This window comes from Fringilla coelebs (genome assembly GCF_963513975.1).
Source record: "Fringilla coelebs genome assembly, chromosome: 2".
Taxonomy (NCBI): Eukaryota; Metazoa; Chordata; class Aves; order Passeriformes; family Fringillidae; genus Fringilla; species Fringilla coelebs.
The window spans coordinates 105,093,807-105,113,552 of NC_140029.1; the positions used below are offsets into that span (position 1 = coordinate 105,093,807).

The 19,746-nt window shown below is 36.2% G+C and overlaps 1 protein-coding gene across 1 annotated transcript in view; it reads left to right on the top strand.

The window, feature by feature from the left end:
• TMPRSS15 (transmembrane serine protease 15) overlaps nt 1-19,746 on the top strand; it is a gene marked incomplete at both ends in the record, with an annotated part of 130,215 nt that overhangs the window by 91,178 nt on the left and 19,291 nt on the right. Inside the window, 9 exons of the mRNA XM_084201066.1 lie at nt 98-217; nt 6,576-6,684; nt 9,374-9,483; nt 10,339-10,476; nt 11,241-11,390; nt 13,637-13,739; nt 14,188-14,338; nt 15,358-15,499; nt 19,117-19,206. Coding sequence (XP_084057192.1) covers nt 98-217; nt 6,576-6,684; nt 9,374-9,483; nt 10,339-10,476; nt 11,241-11,390; nt 13,637-13,739; nt 14,188-14,338; nt 15,358-15,499; nt 19,117-19,206 — 1,113 coding nt within the window. The remainder of the gene's footprint in view (nt 1-97; nt 218-6,575; nt 6,685-9,373; nt 9,484-10,338; nt 10,477-11,240; nt 11,391-13,636; nt 13,740-14,187; nt 14,339-15,357; nt 15,500-19,116; nt 19,207-19,746) is intronic.

The following is a 19,746-nucleotide window of genomic DNA, read 5'->3' on the forward strand; positions in this document are numbered from 1 at the left end:
TGATTTGTGGTAAAGCAAGCAGAGGTAAGTCAATTTTCCTTTGTAGTGAGACTGCATTACTGTTGTGCTGTTATTGCTCTCATCTTTATTATTCCAGCTGAGTGTTTGCCACCTGCTGAACTCTGTGCTGATGGTGCAACCTGCATTAGTGAAGAATTCTTTTGTGATGGAGTCTTGAACTGCCCAGATGGTTCAGATGAATCTGAAAAGAGATGTGGTAAGAATGGAAACTCCTGTAAATCAGTCTTTTTACACATGCTTAACACTGACAGTAGTTTGTAATTAGTTTGTGGGCAATAAACTGCACAGTGAAGTCCAAATCAATTCTATTAAACATAATAATGAGCGATTTTTATAATATTTATCTTGCAAGAGGAAACAATGTTCTGTAAAATTCTCAGTAATGAAGCGTATGCTTAATAAGGAATGAAATATTAGTCTTTCTGTTTTAATATAAAGTTATACATTTGTTGCTTACCATAGAAATATTACTAATATAAATCCTATGTAAATTACAAAATAATATACAAATTTAATATGAAGAATTTGCATCAGTGATATCAAACAGTGTTCAGACCAGATGACCTATACAGGTCCCATTCAACCTCAGCCCATCTACAAAAACTACAGACCTGAAACCCCCATGGGAGTTTAACAAAAAGAGTTCTCATCCTGCAGTGCCAGCCAGTTTGTTTGCCTTTGTCTTCTCTTTGGGTACTGTGTCCATTTCTGGGCCACTCACTACAAGAAGGACATTGAGGGACTGGAGAAGGTCCACAGAAGGGCAATAAAACTGGAGAATAATCCATGTGAGGAGCTGGGAGACAAGGCAATTCAGGGAGCAGCTTCTCACTCTGTACCACCCCCTGACAGGAGAGTGGGGCAGGTCAGGCTCTTCTCCCAGGTAACCAGTGACAGGACAAGAGGAATTGGCCTCAAGCTGTGCCAGGGGACATTCAGGTTGGACATCAGGAAGAATTTCTTCACAGAAATGGCTGTCCAGCATTGGAAGGGGCTGCCCAGGGAGGTGGTGGAGTCACCATCCTTGGAGGTGTTCGAGTAATGACTGGACATGGTCTGGTAGGCAAGGTGGTGATGGATGCAGCAAAGGCCGAATTCAATGACCTTGGAGGGCTTTTCTAACCTAAGTGATTCTGCTCTGTGATTCCATCTGACCTCCTGGTTTTCCCAAAAAACTGTTTGTACCAAGGAGTTTGGCTGCAGTGCTCCTTACCCAACTGCTCTGCAGTTTTGCTGGGGAGGCATGTGTGTTAATGCTGCCTGCATTGCTCTCCACAGCCTCAGCTCTCAGATAAAATTCTGTCAAGTTGTCTCTCAAATAGAACACTGCAAATGTTTTAGGAGAAATTTAGGGAGCAATTAACTCACTGAGTGTTTTGTTTGCTTGTTTGTTGGGTTTGGTTCTTTATAATATAGAATTTGATGCTAGAAATCTGGAAAGCTTCTGTGTGAGAAAAGGAAAACAGTGAGGGCAGTCTGCTTGGAGCTTTCAGAAGCATGTGAAATGCTGGGCTCTAAAAACAAACAAGCAAGTAAAAGACCAATTATGCTTTTAAAGAATCTGAAAGCTTGATCCTGAAGGTTTGTGACAGGCTGAACCTCTCTGTCATAAGTGCAATTTTCTTCAGAAAAAAAGAAAAGAGAATTGCAGATTATCCCCCCATTACCTGCATTTTTTTCTGACTGCAGTCAGCTCAGAAGGGAGACCTGGCTGAACATTTTGAGAAAAATATCCATCAGAATACTTCAGTACTATATCCACTGAAGCACATCAAAATGTCTACTTATCATAAAAGCTGCATCTAGCTAGATCATAATAAATATTGGCTCTGAGTTGGTCCTTCTACTGTCAAGGAAATCAAAAGGTCCTAAGGTTCAGCTAGATCTTAATTCCATGGAAAGCATTAGATAACATAGCCCCAAGAAGCTATTCAATCATTCATTTATACCATCATAGGTTTTTTTTTTTTTTGAGACAGATGTTATTCTGGGGGTATTTGTTAATTTAATTTTTTTTTAATTTTACATATTGATAAATACAAAAAGTGTAGACCCTTATATTCATAAAGTAATATTATAGATCTCATAAAATGAATGCTTTTTACTTACCATCATGGAATCACAGAATGGCCTGAGTTGGAAGGGACCGTAAAGATCCTCTCATTCCAGCACTCTGCCAGTTACAGGGACGCCTTACACTAGAGCAGGTTGCTCAGAGCCCCTTCCAACCTGGCCTTCAACTCTTCCAGGGATGGGGCATCCATACAGTTTCTGAGCAACCTGTTCCAGAAGCTTTTCCTAGCATCTGATCTAAACCTTTTCTCTGTTTGACTCCATTCTCCCTTGTCCTGTCACTCCAGGCCCTTGTAAATAGACTCTCTCCATCTCTCTTGTAGGGTCCCTTCAGAGAAAGGACACAATTATGTCACCTCAAAACCTTTTTGTTCTCCAAGTTGAATAATCCCAATTCTTTCAGCCTTTCCTCACAGCAGAAGAGCTCCATCCCTCTGATCAACTTGGTGGCCACCTCTGGACTCCCTCTAGCAGGTCAATGCCCCACCTAGGTCTGAATTTACAAGTTTCACCCACATTTTATTGAAGATATTGCATTCATACCTATTATATATGACAGAATTTAATTGATATTATATATTGGTAGATAGAGACAAAAGTGAGCTCAAATACTTGAAGTCAAAGCTGTGTAGACATGACTCAGCTGTGCCTTGGAGGCCACACAGGGGTTTAAGTTGTGAATTGTGCTTGAGTAGAGTTTTTCAGCTGAGGCATAGACTCTTATGCACATGGCTTTTGGATGTGATTTGCACATCTCCCCACATCTCTGCCAAATGCAATTTGTGAACGTTTTCCCCTTTGTAATTGAGGATGTTGTTCCTCATTTCAGCACAACTGAGGTCAAACTTTCAGGAATGTGCATACCTTATAAAAGTAGTAAATAAAATAAATAAATACAAATAAGTAAAGCAATAAAAGAAAAAAAAAGTATAATATAAATGTTAATAAGAGTAAAAATCATCAATGTCAGACAGATGTAGTTACAGTCCAGAGAGCTGGATGATTTGCCCCTGTTCATCTTCACTGATGCCTGGTATTTCCAAACAATTTGGTCAGTTACCACTAGTGCAGCAGTTTTGGCTCATAAGAAGTACAGTTCTGGCTGGAGGGCAAATTCTTGATCCATGTTTCCTATATTACATTGTCAGTCTTTTCTATCCAAAACCTCAGAGCTTCTCTAATTTGATGTATTTAAGTTTCTTAGGAGATTTTATAAAACCAGTGGAATGAGGGGTAAGAAGCTGGATGAACCTTTGGGATAGCTGCCAGTTTTTCCATATCTTTAATGTTTCATATTTGTCTCATTCCTAGAAACTTAATATGGTCACATGAAATCTAAAATTGTTTAGATTTTCAGAAGTTCTTTAGAGTTTCACAATGAGATTTATGACCAATTCCTAAGTCATTCTACAAGTGCTCCTGCATATAAAAGGAGTTGCTGTCCTCTAAAAAACTTTTTGTTTGTTTTTCATCTTGATTGTTATTCCCTCAAGTATTTCTGATTTCGTAATGTCAGTGTTTAAAAATATAGGATTAAAAAGTGAATTTCAGTCATCTCTTTCCTGCATTAGAGAGAACTCAGTAAAATCTCAGATTCTCAGAAGGATTCAGGCAACCGAACACCCTTTTTTTTTTTTTGTTTGTGTTATTGATTAAAATTATCTTGAAAGGTTTCTTTCTGGCTCTGCAATGCAGCGCAGTAACAAAAGGCTTCACAAAAGTACAGCTAGCAATTTCAGTGAGAGGGTCTCTAGAGAAATGTGAAGTCTGAGCAGCAGCCACTAATAATGACTGGCATTGCTGTGAAGCAGCCAGGTAGCACGTAGGGGTACAGAGAGGGAGAATGGAGGCTGATCCCAGGAGGGGTTTCTGCAGGCTCTTTGCACTTGTTATATGTCTAGACTATCATTTTGTGATTACTCACCTCACAGCATCACTACAGCACTGAGAGAGATTAATCAGAAAGTAATGGACTGGCCTTTGGCAGAGAAAGATCCTGTCAAGGGAAATATGTGGGCTGGATTTGACCAGTTTGGGGAGCATCTCCCTCAAATTCAAAGCTAACAGGATGAAACCCTCATAATGTCCCTTGTATGGAACATAAGTAAATAGAAGTGGACAGCAAGATAGATGTTGGGAAAAGAGTAGAAATGTCTCCCTCAAAGGATATCTCCTGTCTCCTTAGGAGAACAACTGCAGCTTTTCTTTGGGCTCCAGGATGAGGCAAAAATGAAATGACTTCCATGCCCATCCATCTTTGACCACAGCTGCTTTCTCCCTGCAAGGAGGAAGCACTGAGAGGTTCTTTAGGGAAAAAGGACCAGTTCCTGCTCATTCCTGACACATTCCTTAGCCATACACCTAAGGATCTGTTTGAATTTACTTGCTGTCTCTTCAGAGATAAGCAATAAAAGAGAACAATAAGAAGATAAGAACAATCATAATAATAGGGGGCTGTAGCATCTCTCTTATGAGGAAAGGCTGAGGGAGCTGGGGCTGTTCAGCCTCCAGGTATGATGACTGAGAGGGGACCTCATCAGTGTCTGTCAGTGCCTGCAGGGAGGGGTCAGAGCAGGGACCAGGCTCTGCTCAGTGGTGTCCAGCAATGGGACACGGGGCAACGGGCAGGAATGGATGCACAGGAAGTTCCACCTGAACATGAGGAAGAAATTCTTCACTGTGCAGGGACCAAACACTGGGACAGATCAGCCAGAGAGGCTGTGGAGTCTCCCTCACTGGAGATATTCCAGAACCATCTGGATACAAGCCTGTCCCATGTGCTCCAGGCTGATCCTGCTTGAGCAGGGATGTTGGACCCATCGTGGTCCCTTCCCATCTGATCTGTTCTGTGATTTGAAGAGAAATGAATGAGCAAACACTTGTCATTGATTTTATTAGAAAAGTATGCTTATCTTTTTTATTATTAAGATTCCTTTTAGATCAGATTATTTGTCTTACTTTTTAACAGCACCACTTTTTTGTAATCTTCATTGATAACAAGCTGTGTGCTTTCCTTCTTCTCACACTGATTTTCTTCTTCTCATTGGTAAGGACAGGAAATATGCAAATTAAAATGGAGAAAAAAAGTACTTCTATACCAATACCCAACTCTAATGCTAATATAGAATAATAGCTATCATTCATGGACCTTTTCTCTCTATGTACTTAAAATCTTATGTGTTCTGTTTTCCTCTCAAAGATTGCAAAAGGGAATATGTTTCTATTTCAGCTCATGCATTAGGCATGTTGGCAAAGTTCATTCTGCACAGTCTTTATTTGTGGTGTACTGGCTTCATGAAACAAAGCTTGACTTTTATTTTGTATTTGCTGCAGTGATAGGCAGAAAGAATTTTACAGTTATAAAATGAACACACAAGGAGGCCCAATTTATTCTTTTATATATAATTTCCCAGACGAGGACTGCTCGATAAAATTCTCATTTAATTTTCAATATGATTGGTTATTCTTAATTTGGACTGTCATTATAGGTATGGTTTCATTTCTGAAATTAATTAAAAGCTCAGTATAATTTCTGATCATCTGCCTCAAATTGATGAACTTGATTATCTGGAGAGGTAAGGACAAGTGTGGTACTGATTTTATCCTTATGTGAAAGCACTATGATACTTTTTAAGCAACTGAAGAGAAAATATTATTAGACAGATTCTAATATAATGTTCAAGAGATGAAGCAAAACCTTCAGCAGTTCTTCAGTGTCTGCTGAAATAAAAATCTCTACATGAATTAGCATTTCCAGTCTTGCTGAGGCTTAAAAACACTTTTATTTTCCTATTTTTAAAGTGAAGATAATTCATAGAATAGAATACCAACACCAGGGAAAAAAAAACTATTGAAAGCCCTTTGAAAAATAGATGATGATAAATTACATTTCCCTCAGCTGACTGAATTCAGTAGCTGGCAGGAAACCTGGGAGATCCACTTATCTCTTCGAGTACTCAGTAATATATAAGACAAGGAACCAGGAAGCTCATAAAAGTGGAGATAACAATAGTCAACCATATCCCCTTTTGCTTTTATTCCTGTGATATCAAATTGTCTCTGGTAGTACAAACACAGTTTTCTGATTTAAAGTAGTTGAAGATAAGAACTGGTAAGGCAAGATCTTGTTTCCTTATAAAAGGATAGAGTAAAATGAAAGTATTGGATTAGCTAAATCCAGTTGCTGTTTTTGAATTATTTGGATTGGTTTAGACTAATTTGGATTAGTTGGATTGTGTCTAATTTAAAAATGAATCTTCTGTACTGCTTTTCTTCTTATGTAGTACTTTGAGATCAAACAGTGATAAGAATTAGAAATGGGAATAAGTTGATAATGTATTTTATTTTGTCTTCCTATTGTTGCTTACAAAGCAGTTCCAAGGTAATCCATGTAAATCAATATCCAGGGTCACCCACATTTTGGCTCTGATTCTGTTTTTCAAATGTCATTCTGACAAATGTTCTTCATTATATCTTTACAGCTGCAGTTTGTGATGGAAAATTCATGTTGACTGGCTCCTCTGGGTTTTTTCACTCAATGAATTATCCAAAGCCATATAATGAAAACATTGTTTGCCAATGGATAATAGTGTAAGCCATTTTCCAATAATTTTGTACCTAACATTTTTTGATTATGAGGCAATCTTGTTTCCTGCACAATAGTCTTATGCCGTTTGCTTTTATTCCCAAATACCCCAGCACAGAAAATATGCAATACCATTTTCTCCTTTCTGTTTATGTGACTTTTCTTTAAAAACCTTCATGCATGAGCTCCATAACTATATCTATAATTTTTCCACTTACAAAAATTCTTAGGTACAATTTTGAGAAATCTTGTGTGTTATATACATCCAGAGGAACATAAGCGTAAGTTGGAAATTAATCACATAACTCAAAATAATTGCAAGACTTTTTCTTCCCAAAGGATTATATTAAATAGTAGTCTTCAGATAATGGCTTTATATGATGTAATTCTTGTTTAACAAAGTTTTCAAGAATTCCCTTGTCACTTAAGTGTAAATGTTTCATGTGTGAATGAAGTGTACCTGAGTACCTATGTAATTTAGAAATGTGTTTTAGAATTATAGAGTTAGTATTTTACATAATAGCACCAAATGCCTGTTAAGCCTTAGGAACAAGAAGTGGAACTTTTATTTTTTTTTCATCAAGGACCTATACCTACAGACAGGAGCAACTGTTTGACTTTGACTCTCTAGGTCCAGTTCTTAGGCCAGGGAGAAAAAAGATAGCCACACTATATGATAAATCTGATCAAAATGTACATATCGAAAAAAACTGGATGATCACAAGTTTGACAGTCCTAAAAATCTCTCCTATGACTGCCAATTCAGAAGTTACTGCTTTGAAAGGCAGTAATTCTTATTATGGTTTCATAATAATGGCTGCTCTTTGATTCTGAGAAGTATTAATTTGGCAGAAGATTCCAAAGGAGATTAATAAATTGCCTTTAAAATTGCAAAAGGTTTGAGCTTCTCACTCCAAAGGCTCCTTTGAAAGTGTTAAGCTTTGATTTTGTTCAGAACTTTCATCTTTACCCTGAAATCCTGGTTTTCCTTCTGTTTAGTACATTTTTTCCTTCTCATCCTCAGCAGTACTGTTCACCAGTAATTACTGGCAACACCTGGCTTTAAAATACAGGTGTGTCCCAGGAAAAGAACAGGATTTTTCCCCTTCAGAATATGTCTGCATTGTTCCTCATTTCATGTCATTGCAAAATTTGAGCCCAGCAAACAAACATGGCCCCAGGGCCCTCCTTCCTTCTACACTGCTCCAAATGCTGCCATAGCTGCAGGAGGCATTGTATTAGGTGGATATCTATACCAGGTGTGTAGCTAGTAAAAGCATCATTTTGGAAAGAATCGTGAGCAATTGCAAATAATACAGTAGAGGTTCTGCAGATATGTGTAATTACAGATTGAAAAATGACAAAAAACAACAAAGACAAAATTTGTTTTCCACTTAACTGCTTTAAGAAATCAGGCAACGCTGAGAGTAAAGCCCTAAGAAAATCAAAGTGGTGCTCAGATTTTGTCTTTCTTTCAGAGTTGTTTTCATTCAGGAACTTTTGGGTTTTCCAATAACCTGTGATTTTATTATCCCTATAAAAATGTGTTAAAAGGCAACCCATAATACATCTGAGATTGGATTTTTCTTGTGCCTGCCTTTGTCTAGAAATATTTCCCCATTACCTTTAGGAAGACCTTTTACATTTTCATGCCCTTTAACTCCAAATGAAGATCCAATCTCCTCTCCTTAAAGAGCAATATTTCCCTGAATTTTGAATGCCCAATATATCCCTGAAAGTTTAGCTTCCTGAACCTTCCAACTATATGTTTTACTCTTTTATAACCAAAACTATTTCTTCCATCTGGAGAAATATTGAATTACAACAACAAAAAATTTTAAAAGGCAAAATGTCTAAGTATTTATTTCTCACTTCTCTACTTATCATTTCTGATAAGCACCAGCAGATTAAAAGCTTGTTTTCGTTGATGCTCTGAATTCTGAAAAAAAAACCAATAGTGGTAGCTAAGCTGGTAGTATTTTAGAATTTGGACTACCATATGTGTTTAGTGGAAAGGAAATTAGGGAGAACAAATTAAACTTAGATTATTCATAGAGCAAAACTGTAGCAAAATAAGGCCAAGAACTCTTACACTTTACTTCAAGGGACTTCTGTCATTAAACTTTGTGTGTGATGATTTGGATTTGTAACAATTCAGCAAAGGGTGGGTTTGAGATCATCAAATCTGCATGCAAATCCTGTTTTTGTCATAAGAGACAGTGTTTTGGACTTTCAGGAGAGCGGTTTTGATATCTTGCTGTTCATTTTGATATCTTGGTACTGTTCCTCTGGGTTTGGGAAGGCTGAGCAGTGAGATATCTAAGAGTGACATGTATGGAAAAAGTGATTGCAATTCAGTGAGATGCAGAGGATAACAAAGCCCAGCCAAAACCCTCCAAAAAACCCCCTTCTAGACCTGATAATCACATTATAAAGTTCAGAACATTCAGTTTCTAGAATACACTTAACTCCAGTGCAAAAAGGTGTGCACACTGTTCCAAAAGGTTAATGTCCAATTTCTGTGGCAATTTTACAAGCTAAAAGCTGGACAAATAGATCATCTTGATTAATAATCTTGATGAAAATAATTTCATGTTGCTTCTGAACTTATTATTCAAACACTGCACGACTTCAATGACTTTAGTCACATAATAGATTTTCAGTTTTGAGTTTATGTTTCTTTTGTTGCCTTAGAGTGCCTCAAGGGTTGTCCATTAAACTGAACTTCACTTCTTTTGAAACACAACCATATGCAGATGAGCTGAGTATTTTTGAAGGATTAGGACAAAACAAGGTTTTAAGAGGTAAGTTTATTTTTCAGCTAATAATACTAAAAGCTAAGTGGCAAAATAAGCATTTTGAGGTATCAAAAGCTGCACATGTATGTTTAAAAGGAAGACTGGATCTGCATAAAGTTGTTAGACATTAATCTCAACATACCTGTCTGCCTTTTCATTTGACCAGATAAAACTCTTATACATTATGAAATTTCTATTTGTTTTTTGAGATCTTATTTGAATGATCTTGATAACTTCATCAGCCTCATGGTCTTGTGGGGTCCATGTTTCAATGGAAATGTATTGTGAGAAGGTCCTGTAATATTACACACAGTAACATAAAATGAAAGCATCTAAACTGGACAGGTGGGAGAATTGCTACAAAACTTCCTGAAAACCTTTACAAGTATTTGTAAAGACAATTTTTTCCTCAGATCTTGAAATACTGATGATACCTTGTCTCTATACTCTACTCTGAAAACTGGGATTGTACCCATTTTTCATAAGACTCAATCAATACAGCTGAATTCCATCAGAGATGGAAAACATATTCTGAAGATAGACTATAGGAAGATAAGTATATCAGAAAGATATATTGTTATTTATCCTTATTTTTGGAAATAGGTAGAGAATGGGAATGAGAAATGGTAAAAGTCTAGCTGATATCCATATTGGTGGATATGAGAGATGGAGTACACAGAATATTTATATGTCAGCAAACAGCTAAATGCTCCAAGAGTTTGAAGCTATTGTAGCAGGATCACAGGAAAATCATTCCTTAAGACTCAGTAAACTAATCCACTGTGGTTTTGTGTCAACACTGGAAATTTTAATGTGCCTGTGATTATTTTCTCTCTGACTGTTTTTTTAATTTGTTTTCAGCTTCTCTGTCAGGGACCAATATTGAAACAATTTACATTTTTTCTCATGAGGCTACAGCACAGTTTATGTCTGATTATTCAGAGAATTATAATGGCTTTAATGCAACATACACTGCATTTAATGCAAGTGAACTAAACAGTAAGTGTTCTGTTTGTGTGTGTGTGTATGTGTTTGGTTTTTTTTTTTTTGTTTCTTTTTTATCCCAAAATTTTGGTAAAATTCACTTTCAGTTTGAGAAAATGACAGTGGAAAGGGAAGCAGCATTTTCTGGCCTCAGTCCAATAACTAGATACACTTTGAATAAATTCATACTGTTTTAAATATCAAATCAATTTTTTTTGCAAGGCCATCCACATGTTTACAGGCCTGTATCTAGCAGCAGGGTGATGTCTTCCAAAATTCATCTGTGTAAATAAAACTGTGTCTGCACCTCCATCAGTTTCCTCTCAGCCAGCTTGTTCACTAAACAACACTGTGAAATCATTGACCACAATGTCTTTATAAAATAAAATGTTCAGAACAACATTTAGAAACAACATTCAGGAAAATACCTGCTTCAGTAAATAGACCTAAGGAAAAGTCTGGATGAGGTAAATCTACAGTGACAACAAAATGCAGCAATATGACTCATGCTTTGGTAATTAATCAGAAAGGAAAGTTGGTGAATGAGTACAGGAGTATGTTGGGCTACCCTGCAAAAATAGCGTTTTATTAACAAGTAAAAACCACACGCTTATTTGAGTAATTTTGTTGCATTTCAAAAAGAGGAAATTAAGTCACTGTGGGCTGGTTTACAAACATATTTTAAAATTGACATTATTCATCACTCCTTCCTGTGTAATTCTAAGAAAAAACCTTACCATCTCTGTCATCTTTTATTTACTAGAAGTTCTTATTCACAGATTACGAGAAAATCAATTGCACTTTTGAAGACGGCTTTTGTTTCTGGATACAAGATTTAGATGATGATTCAGACTGGGACAGAGTTCAGGGTCCTACCTTTCCCTTGATGAGTGGTCCTGAATTTGATCATACATTTGGCAACTTGTCAGGTAAGATCGAAAAAGTGGCTTGAAGATTAAAGGAAAAACTTGATTTAGCTTATATCACTGCATTATGGATTCTTCATGGTGGTATTAATAAGGTGTTGTATGATTCTGCCATAAAAATGTATCAGGGCTACCAGATAAAATGTTTTATCCTTCTGATTGCTGTCTTGTGGAAACATACCAAAACTAATAGGAAAAAAAGAGAATAAGTAAAATTATTTAAGTGTGAGGTACTAAAAATCTCAGTGCTTTTATTACACCAAAATGCCTTATCTGAGAAAGGAATTTCTAGTGGGCAAAAATGCTATATGTCAAAAATCTGTGTGTTTATCTTGGGGGGAAAAAAGTATAATTGCATTATTCGGCAAATCACTTCTGTTTCATCCCTCTTTACTGCTGATATCCATCGTGGTTGCCACAAAATAATTTTGATTTAAATAAAGTTGACCTGCAGTTTACAGGGGGTGTCTGTTTCACTAGTTACTGCACAGCAAACACACCTACTGTGCCAAACACCCCACAAACACTCCAGTAACTGTTACAGTTAAATAACTTAATTGGAAGAGTGGTTCTATCAAAAGTGGAATCTATTTAAAGAGACAATACTGATAGGAATTGGATTTTGAATGTATCATGAACCCTTTTACCAGCATTAGACTCCATAAGTTTTTTTCTGCTTCAACGATAAAGCCAAACAATCACTTGCTCAGCTGATTTGTCAGTCCAGCTAAAAACAGATGAAATACAAATTGGATTTTGAAATGGTTATATGTATTATATGCAAGACTTAGATAAAATTTATTCAGTGACAAATTAGTGGAAAAATTGCAAATTATTCAGAAAGTTACTCCTGGGAAAAGAAGAATAGTATTCTGCATTTTATCAGATAGAAATTATTCACCCCTCTCTGCGTAAATGCACATTTTCTAAACAATCCTCAGAACACTGTTTTGTCTTCCCACTTGGCTCCTAGAATGCAAATCAGATGAAAGAATGTAAAATTTGTTTAACAAAACACTTGATAATGATTTCTCTCTCTCAAAAATATTAATCCATTTTAGATGCTCTCTGTTTTCCTGTGCCAAATCTAAGCTGACATATGCAATGTTCCTGTGTGTAATGTTACCATTGTGTTGCATATTTAAATTTCTGTTACCTGTATTTTGAGTAAATTGCATCATAAATATCAAGCTATTACATTCAGTGAAACACATTTTTTTTTCTGCTCCTGAAAAGTAAAGGCCTTAATAGACATTCAAAAATTGATTCTGAATGCTCAGAGAATTGATGAAACAAAGACAGAGAACTGTCCCTTTGACTATGTGAAGAGCTTTTTTCTTTAAGTTAGACACCATGTCTGTTTTATTGCAGGCTCTCTAAGTCATAAGAGGAAATTAAAGGCCTGAGTCAGATTTCAGATTAATTTTTAGGAATTCTAGCCTCCCACATGAAAAAAACTAGATAATCTGGAAGTAAAAATAACAGAATGCAGTGTATGTAATTTAATTAATATAATTATAATTATATTAATTTGAAAATTCTGTTAATATAATATTTGCATATATATGTATTAGTTAGATAGAAGAAAATATGAGATTACACCCATGATTTAAATAAAGAATTTTATTTTAAAGCTGCCTAAGTTTGCATTTCTAATGACAAATCTCAGGGCTTCTATGGCCTGGCCTCATATGATGCCCAAATTCCCAGTTGCAACAAATTATCTCAGAAAAAAGCTACAAACCCAATTTCACAAATGGAGGGGGGTTTGTTTGTTTATAATGCCTCACCTTGCTTTAAAATATTCACATAGTCATTCTGTCACCCTCTCAACGCACAATCCATATTTCCCATTTTCATTTGTGGACGCAAATAATGAAAATGCTGGGAAATTCTTCTGCAAAATGATGAGCAATATCAAACAGGAAGACATTTTTATAAAGGCAGGAGAACTGCTGCCTTCACAGAATATAAGGCAGGATTCCCACTGACTTGGAAAGGACTGGTTTCCCATTGCTTATGTGGTTCTAAGGAGTATCCAAGAAGCTTAAAATCTCAATTTAATATCTCACTGACTGATGAATGTATCTTGGGATAATCACTCACATTTACTGTGTCGGGAATCTTCCAAATCGTGCAATGCTATCTGTGCTTGATGTTATTTTAAATATAAATCTCTATTTCAATAAGTAAAAAAGCAGGAAGGAAATTTCTTCTGTCCTGGCTAAACTGTGACCATTATCTTGCAGGATTTTACATTTCCACACCCATTGGACTCGGATTCATAGAAGAGCGAGTCCGGATTCAGAGTCTGCCTTTGGTCCCTTCAGATACGTATTGTCTAAGCTTCTGGTATTGTTACATCGTTCCTAAACCTGTCTTTAAGAATTTACCCCAAGAGCTCTCTTTCATTTAAAATATTAATCCCACTCAGTGTGCCAGCAGCACCAGCCTGGTTCTGTTTGGATTTCCACAATCAGTCTCAGCTCCAGGCCTGAAGTTTAACTCCTTCATAGCTTTGACTTTTGCAGTTAGCTATGATGTATTTTCTTTTTCACCCTGCATCCAATATTCATTTCCATGCAAAAATGATATTAAGAATCCCTGAAATCGTTTTTGCCATGAAGCTTAACTGGGCCTCTACACTTCCAGGTGTAATTTAAACATACAATTAAAATTATTTTCATCCTTGTTTCAAATTAATCCCAATTTCATAAAACATTATAAAATAAAAAGAATGCCATTTTTTCATGGAATCTAACTTTGTTCTAATAATACCAAAATGCTTTTCCTCCTTTAGGTATTTCATGTATGGACATAATGTTTACCGTTTAAGAGTTAGCATAAGTGATGAGCATGGTCAGGAAAAGATAGTTTTTGAGAAAGAAGGAAACTATGGAAACAACTGGAATTATGGACAAGTAACTTTAAATGAAACATCTGATTTTAAGGTTTGTTAAGCCACTTTTTTTTTTCTTTTTTTCATTTATTTTGGCTGAACTGATATCAAGATTTTTGTGAAAAGAACCCAAAATTCCACTGTTCCAAAGATAATATTTAGCATTATTTAAAAATACCTGCCATCAAAGAAATATTAGCATGCAGAAGATTGGAATCTCCACTTGAATTCTCACAGTCCCTTTTCCCTACTCTGGAATTTAAAGTATTAATATTTCAGAAAACATGATCATTGTCAAGGAACAATGAATGTTCTCATGAGAGCTTTCCACAAAACAAGAGTGTTCAAAGCCTATCAAAATCTGCTGTGGAATATAAAATCTCAACAGTGAGGGTGTTGTGAAGCATTTAGCCATGAGAAGATTTAAATTTTAACTACTTCAGATTGTGAATCAGTGTTTTCACTAATTACTTACAAATTAATGCACTGAAAGTGTTTTGCAGGTGGAAGTGGTTTTGACACCAAATGATTAACAACTGACTCGACTTATCTGCAAACAAAAGGAGGAGGAGCACTTCTCTTTTGAAAATAATTTCTTTATATAGGCATTTGGGATGGTTTGCCCTGCTACAGTAGCTTTGATTGATTTCTGGCAAGCACTGCTAGAAACATGAATTTAACATCTGAGGAAATAAATGCATCTGTGACCTGGCTGCATCAGATTTCCAGGAAATCTGTAATCACATATGATCTCAAGAAGATTGCTAAACCTAAGTGTAGTTCACCAGTACTAACTCCTTGTTTGCAGGATTACTTTAAATATGTGGATGTTAAAGAGCAGTTGAGAACAAATGAGATTAATTTTTGCTTTTTTGTGCCATTAGTTCAAGAGAAGTTTGGGCTGATGAGCAATGCAGAATTGCTTTTAAAATTACATTTTAAAAATATATATATAAAAAGCAAAGGTATTGAATATTTTTGAATTGTGTTCATCATTTAAATGAAGCTACTACATTCCTTAGAATGATCCACTCAGTTTGCATAGTGCTGTTTATTTTCCCCTGAATTCAGGTTATTTTTGATGCCTTTAAAAGGCATGGTCCCAGTGACATTGCCGTGGATGACACAGGACTGACAAAGGGGAAGTGTGATGAAGACAATTACGTAGAGCCAACTGCGAGGCCAACTGCTGCTACCACCCCATTAGTTCCCAGTAAGTAAACACCAAATCACTGCTGATTTCCTGCTGCTGTATTTGTGTTGGAGTGGGCCAGAATTTTAAACCTCAGTTTTATAAAAACCTCTCATCAGCATTATAACGTTATCTCCAGGAAAACACACTAAGATCAAGCTCCATGCCTCTCCAGACAGGTTGTACAGCTTGAGCCAGACCCTTCCAGCTGCAGAGTATTTTAGAGAAAAGCACAAAGGCTAAAGCTTCCTCAAAACATTCCAGTTTCACAGAGCTAAACAGGAAAATCTCACAGAAAAAAAAAAAAAGAGAAAATACTTGTACCTATCCTTATAAATCTGGATAACTTGTATGAAAGAGAGAAGAAACATTGTAAATAATGATAAATACAAGCACATTCAAAGAAAAAAAATACAAATATAAATAGAGCTTGTGGAAAAATCATTAAAATATCAGATGGGGCTTGCTTTGTAATTTATTCTGCAAGTGGATGAAATTTTGGAAAAAAAGAATTCTACAAAAGGCCTATTCAGCTATAGCTTTAAATCATTAAAGCAAACATTGAGCATGTTCCAGGACTGCCTTTTATAGATTTACTGTACCTTTCAAAGCACAGCTGGTTTCTCGCTTGACAACATAAAAAATTTTTTAAATAGTCAAAATGGTCTAAAATTAAAATAATAGTAAGACTGTTCACATTGTATTCATGTTGAAACACTGTATAATATTATTATTCTGTCAAATATGTCACCTCCAAATCTACTGCATCAGGACAGGTAAGCAAAAAACCTTCTAATTTGAAGAGTAAAATGCAGTTTTAGAGCTCCATCATGAGACACAGGGAGGTAAAGTTCAACAAGGTGTGTCTGTCAGCAAAATGAAATTTTAATAACAGTAGTAATTTCAGTCATAGTTTCTCAAAATGAGTTTTGGAATTCAATAGCAGTTTTTATTAAAGCAATTTTGTGGAGAGATGCTGATGTCTGCTCCCTCCAGCTAACCTTCAGGTGCTGTGGGCAAACACACCTCAAGTTAGCAGCAGACTCATGATTAGTGGTAGAACAGCCCTGTGCTAAACAGTGGCTGAGTGCTTCTGAGAACACCAAAGGAATATCAAACTATGGATCTCTACCCAATGCATGGCCACAAAAGTTTAGCATTCCAAAAAAGGACGTGGTAATATGGTTTATAACCCCTTCTGAAAGAGATTAAAGAGATCCATGGCACAAAAGGACAGTCTAAGATGTTGCTGGGGAAAAAATAACTTGTTTTCATAGTTTTATTGGTACATGCTATGATGTGCCATCTGTAACCTGATGAAAAAAAAGAGTGAATGTTATCAATCATCTTCAAAGAAGTATGAAATTACTTTGATGAATGTGTACAAGCTTGCTAACACTAATGATTTCACTACAAATGTCATGTCCATAAACAGGACATAAAAGAATTCGAGCTGAGTCAATTTCTTTTACTAGAATTAGAGCTTCAGTATGAGTCACTGGCATCATTCACAGTGCCACAAAAGCTCCTTGAAATGTAAAAAAGGATATTTTTGATGGTGGCACGGGAAAGCCAGATATGCTTTTGTCTTTTGTGCAAGGCTGTCACCTTACACTTTCATCTAAAACAAAGATTGCTTTCATCTTCATGTTAATTTATAATCTATCTTTTAACACAAACAACAGTGTGGAAAAGACTGTGCACATTCCATACTTGTACCAATATAAACGGAAGTTTTGGCCAAAGAACAGAGATACAGGTCACATATAATTTCTAAAATGTTGAGAAAAGTTGTGCGCTCTCACATCTGTTGTGCTCAACCAAGATTGTTGGTAGTGATTACTATTTGATTCTCCCATAAGTAACAGCTGTATGAATAACTCCTTATGAATTTATGGTCAAAGATCACTGGAAATTTTTAAAACATTATTTCAGGACATGAGTAAATTCAATTTCTTCTCTCATTTTGCCATGCTAGACAAAGATCACTACTAATGTTCCTTACGTGTAGTCACGACCAGATCAGATTTCACAAGCTGTAATATTCCATTAAAAAAAAACCCCAATGTAATCTTTATCTGTTGTCCATGGTATTTATGGAAAATAATCTTCCTTGCAAGCCATATGGCTGAAACATAATATAATTATTAGTCAGGATGAGATTGTTAACAGTTCCTTTTCCTTCCTGAGCTTTTGGCTTTTCTTGCCAGGAGTGATTCAGTGATATAGAATGTTCTAGAAAATGGCTGTTGTGAGGAAGTTCAAGTTTTTCTTGGTTTTGGGTTTTTGGTTTGTTTGGGGTTTTTTTGAGCTTTCTCCCAGTGGGATTCAGTGGTCAGACTTGGACTTGTAGATTATGCAGTCCCCAATAAAGGGGGTCAGAGTGTGAGATGCTATCAGACATCATGGCATGCAAATTTGGGCCATAAGGGGTGGGGAACAGAGAGTTAAAGTTTAGCCAAAGTCTGAGAGTTTAAAAACATAGGGCAACAATTTAAATTCAAGGAATAAAACATTTTAAAAAACCAAAAAACCCAAAAAACTCAAACAACAAAAAAAAAAAAAAGAAAAAAAGAAAAAAAAACCAAAGAAGGTAAAGCTGTTTTGCCTTAACTACGATTTCCTGAAGCAAGTGGAGGAGCACTGTTCATTTTTCAATGAAGTAATTGTGAGCAACAAAATTGGGAAAACACCAAAGTTTATTCTCATGGTTCATTTAGTCATTCTGATGGCTAAAATGAAAATAAATAATATTTCTCAATATCAAGTAAAGGTTTTGAACATGAAGCTGACATATTTGGGATGAAAATCACCATCAAAATTATAATTGAAACAGAATATTGAATATATAAAGTACAGTTAGCTGTGTCTCTGTTGTGAGTGCATGTATATGTGTGTACACATATCTACAATGTTTCCTTTTACAGAAATTTTATTAATATTTACCTGTAAGTACATACACATCCTTATGAGAAAGGTCTTTCCTACTAGAACAGCTGTTTTAAGGAAAAAGCAAATGCTTGGTTTAACCATTGAGAAGGTTCATCTGTAAAAGGTTTTGGGCTCCTGAAGAAAACAAAGTAACAGTTTGTGGGTTTTTGCTGGAAGTTGATAGATGATGAAAGGAGCTTTAGATTTGAGTATCTCTGCTGATGCTGCAAGAATAATTTCTCCCCCAAAAGTGTGGTCAGGCATTGGAAGGGCTGCCCTGGGAGGTGGTGGAGTCGCTGTCCCTGCAGGAGCTCAGAAGGAGCTAAACGTGGCACTCAGGGTATGGTCTGGTTGACAGGGTCCTGTTGATCAGTCAGAGGCTGGACTCCATGGTCTCAGAGGCCTTTTCCAGCTTGAGTGACTCTGGGATTCTGAGATGGATCAGATAACAAGAAAGGCATACAAGCAAACTGCATGAATTGGTTGTGTTTGGGGGCCTCTCTTACTCTCAACATTTCCTAGCTTTTTTATTGCTGTAAATGAGACATATGGCTGTATCACATTCTTGTCTTCATATTTCTGTCATGGCTACAATGTGCATGGAAGTAATAATCATGAATATTACTTTTAGAAATTAGTATTGTTACCACAGGTTAAGAGATTAAGACAGCAGGTTAATTATGTTTTTGCAATGTTTTCTTTTTCAGCTGACTGTGGAGGGCCAGTTGAACTCTGGGAGCCAAACAGTACATTCAGCTCTGCAAACTTTCCAAACAATTACCCTAATTTAGCTGCTTGTAAGTCATTCTTTTCCAAAATTTCAGGAGAAGTTTAACCATATAAAAGTAGAGGTACTAAATCTGCTTTTCCCACTCAGACACTGTCAAACAAACAGACAAACAAAAAAGATCTAAGGTGTATTCAGTGGGATCTTTTAACTGCATTCTATGTGGTGCTGAGCAGAAGCTAAGGAAGCAAGTGCCAGCTGATTAAAAAGGGATGAAGACGAGCATAATTCCAATGGAACAGGTCCAGACAGGCCAATTCCATCCTGCCTCTTATGTCAAATGTCTTTGTGTCAATGCAGCCGCACATAAGGTGATGAAAGTCCCCATTTTACCATAACCTGGTGTATATGCCAGGTTAATATCATCACTTCTACTGTTAAGTAGATGAAATTTTCTAGAGGCAAAGAATATGTGCATGCATTTTGTAAAGAATCCTCTCTTTATTGAATGTTTCTTAACATAGTGAGAAGATTTTATTCCACTGATGTTACTTGATTTAGATTAAATGAGAGCTGGCAAAAGTGAATGCTTCAAGGTGGTTCACTATGC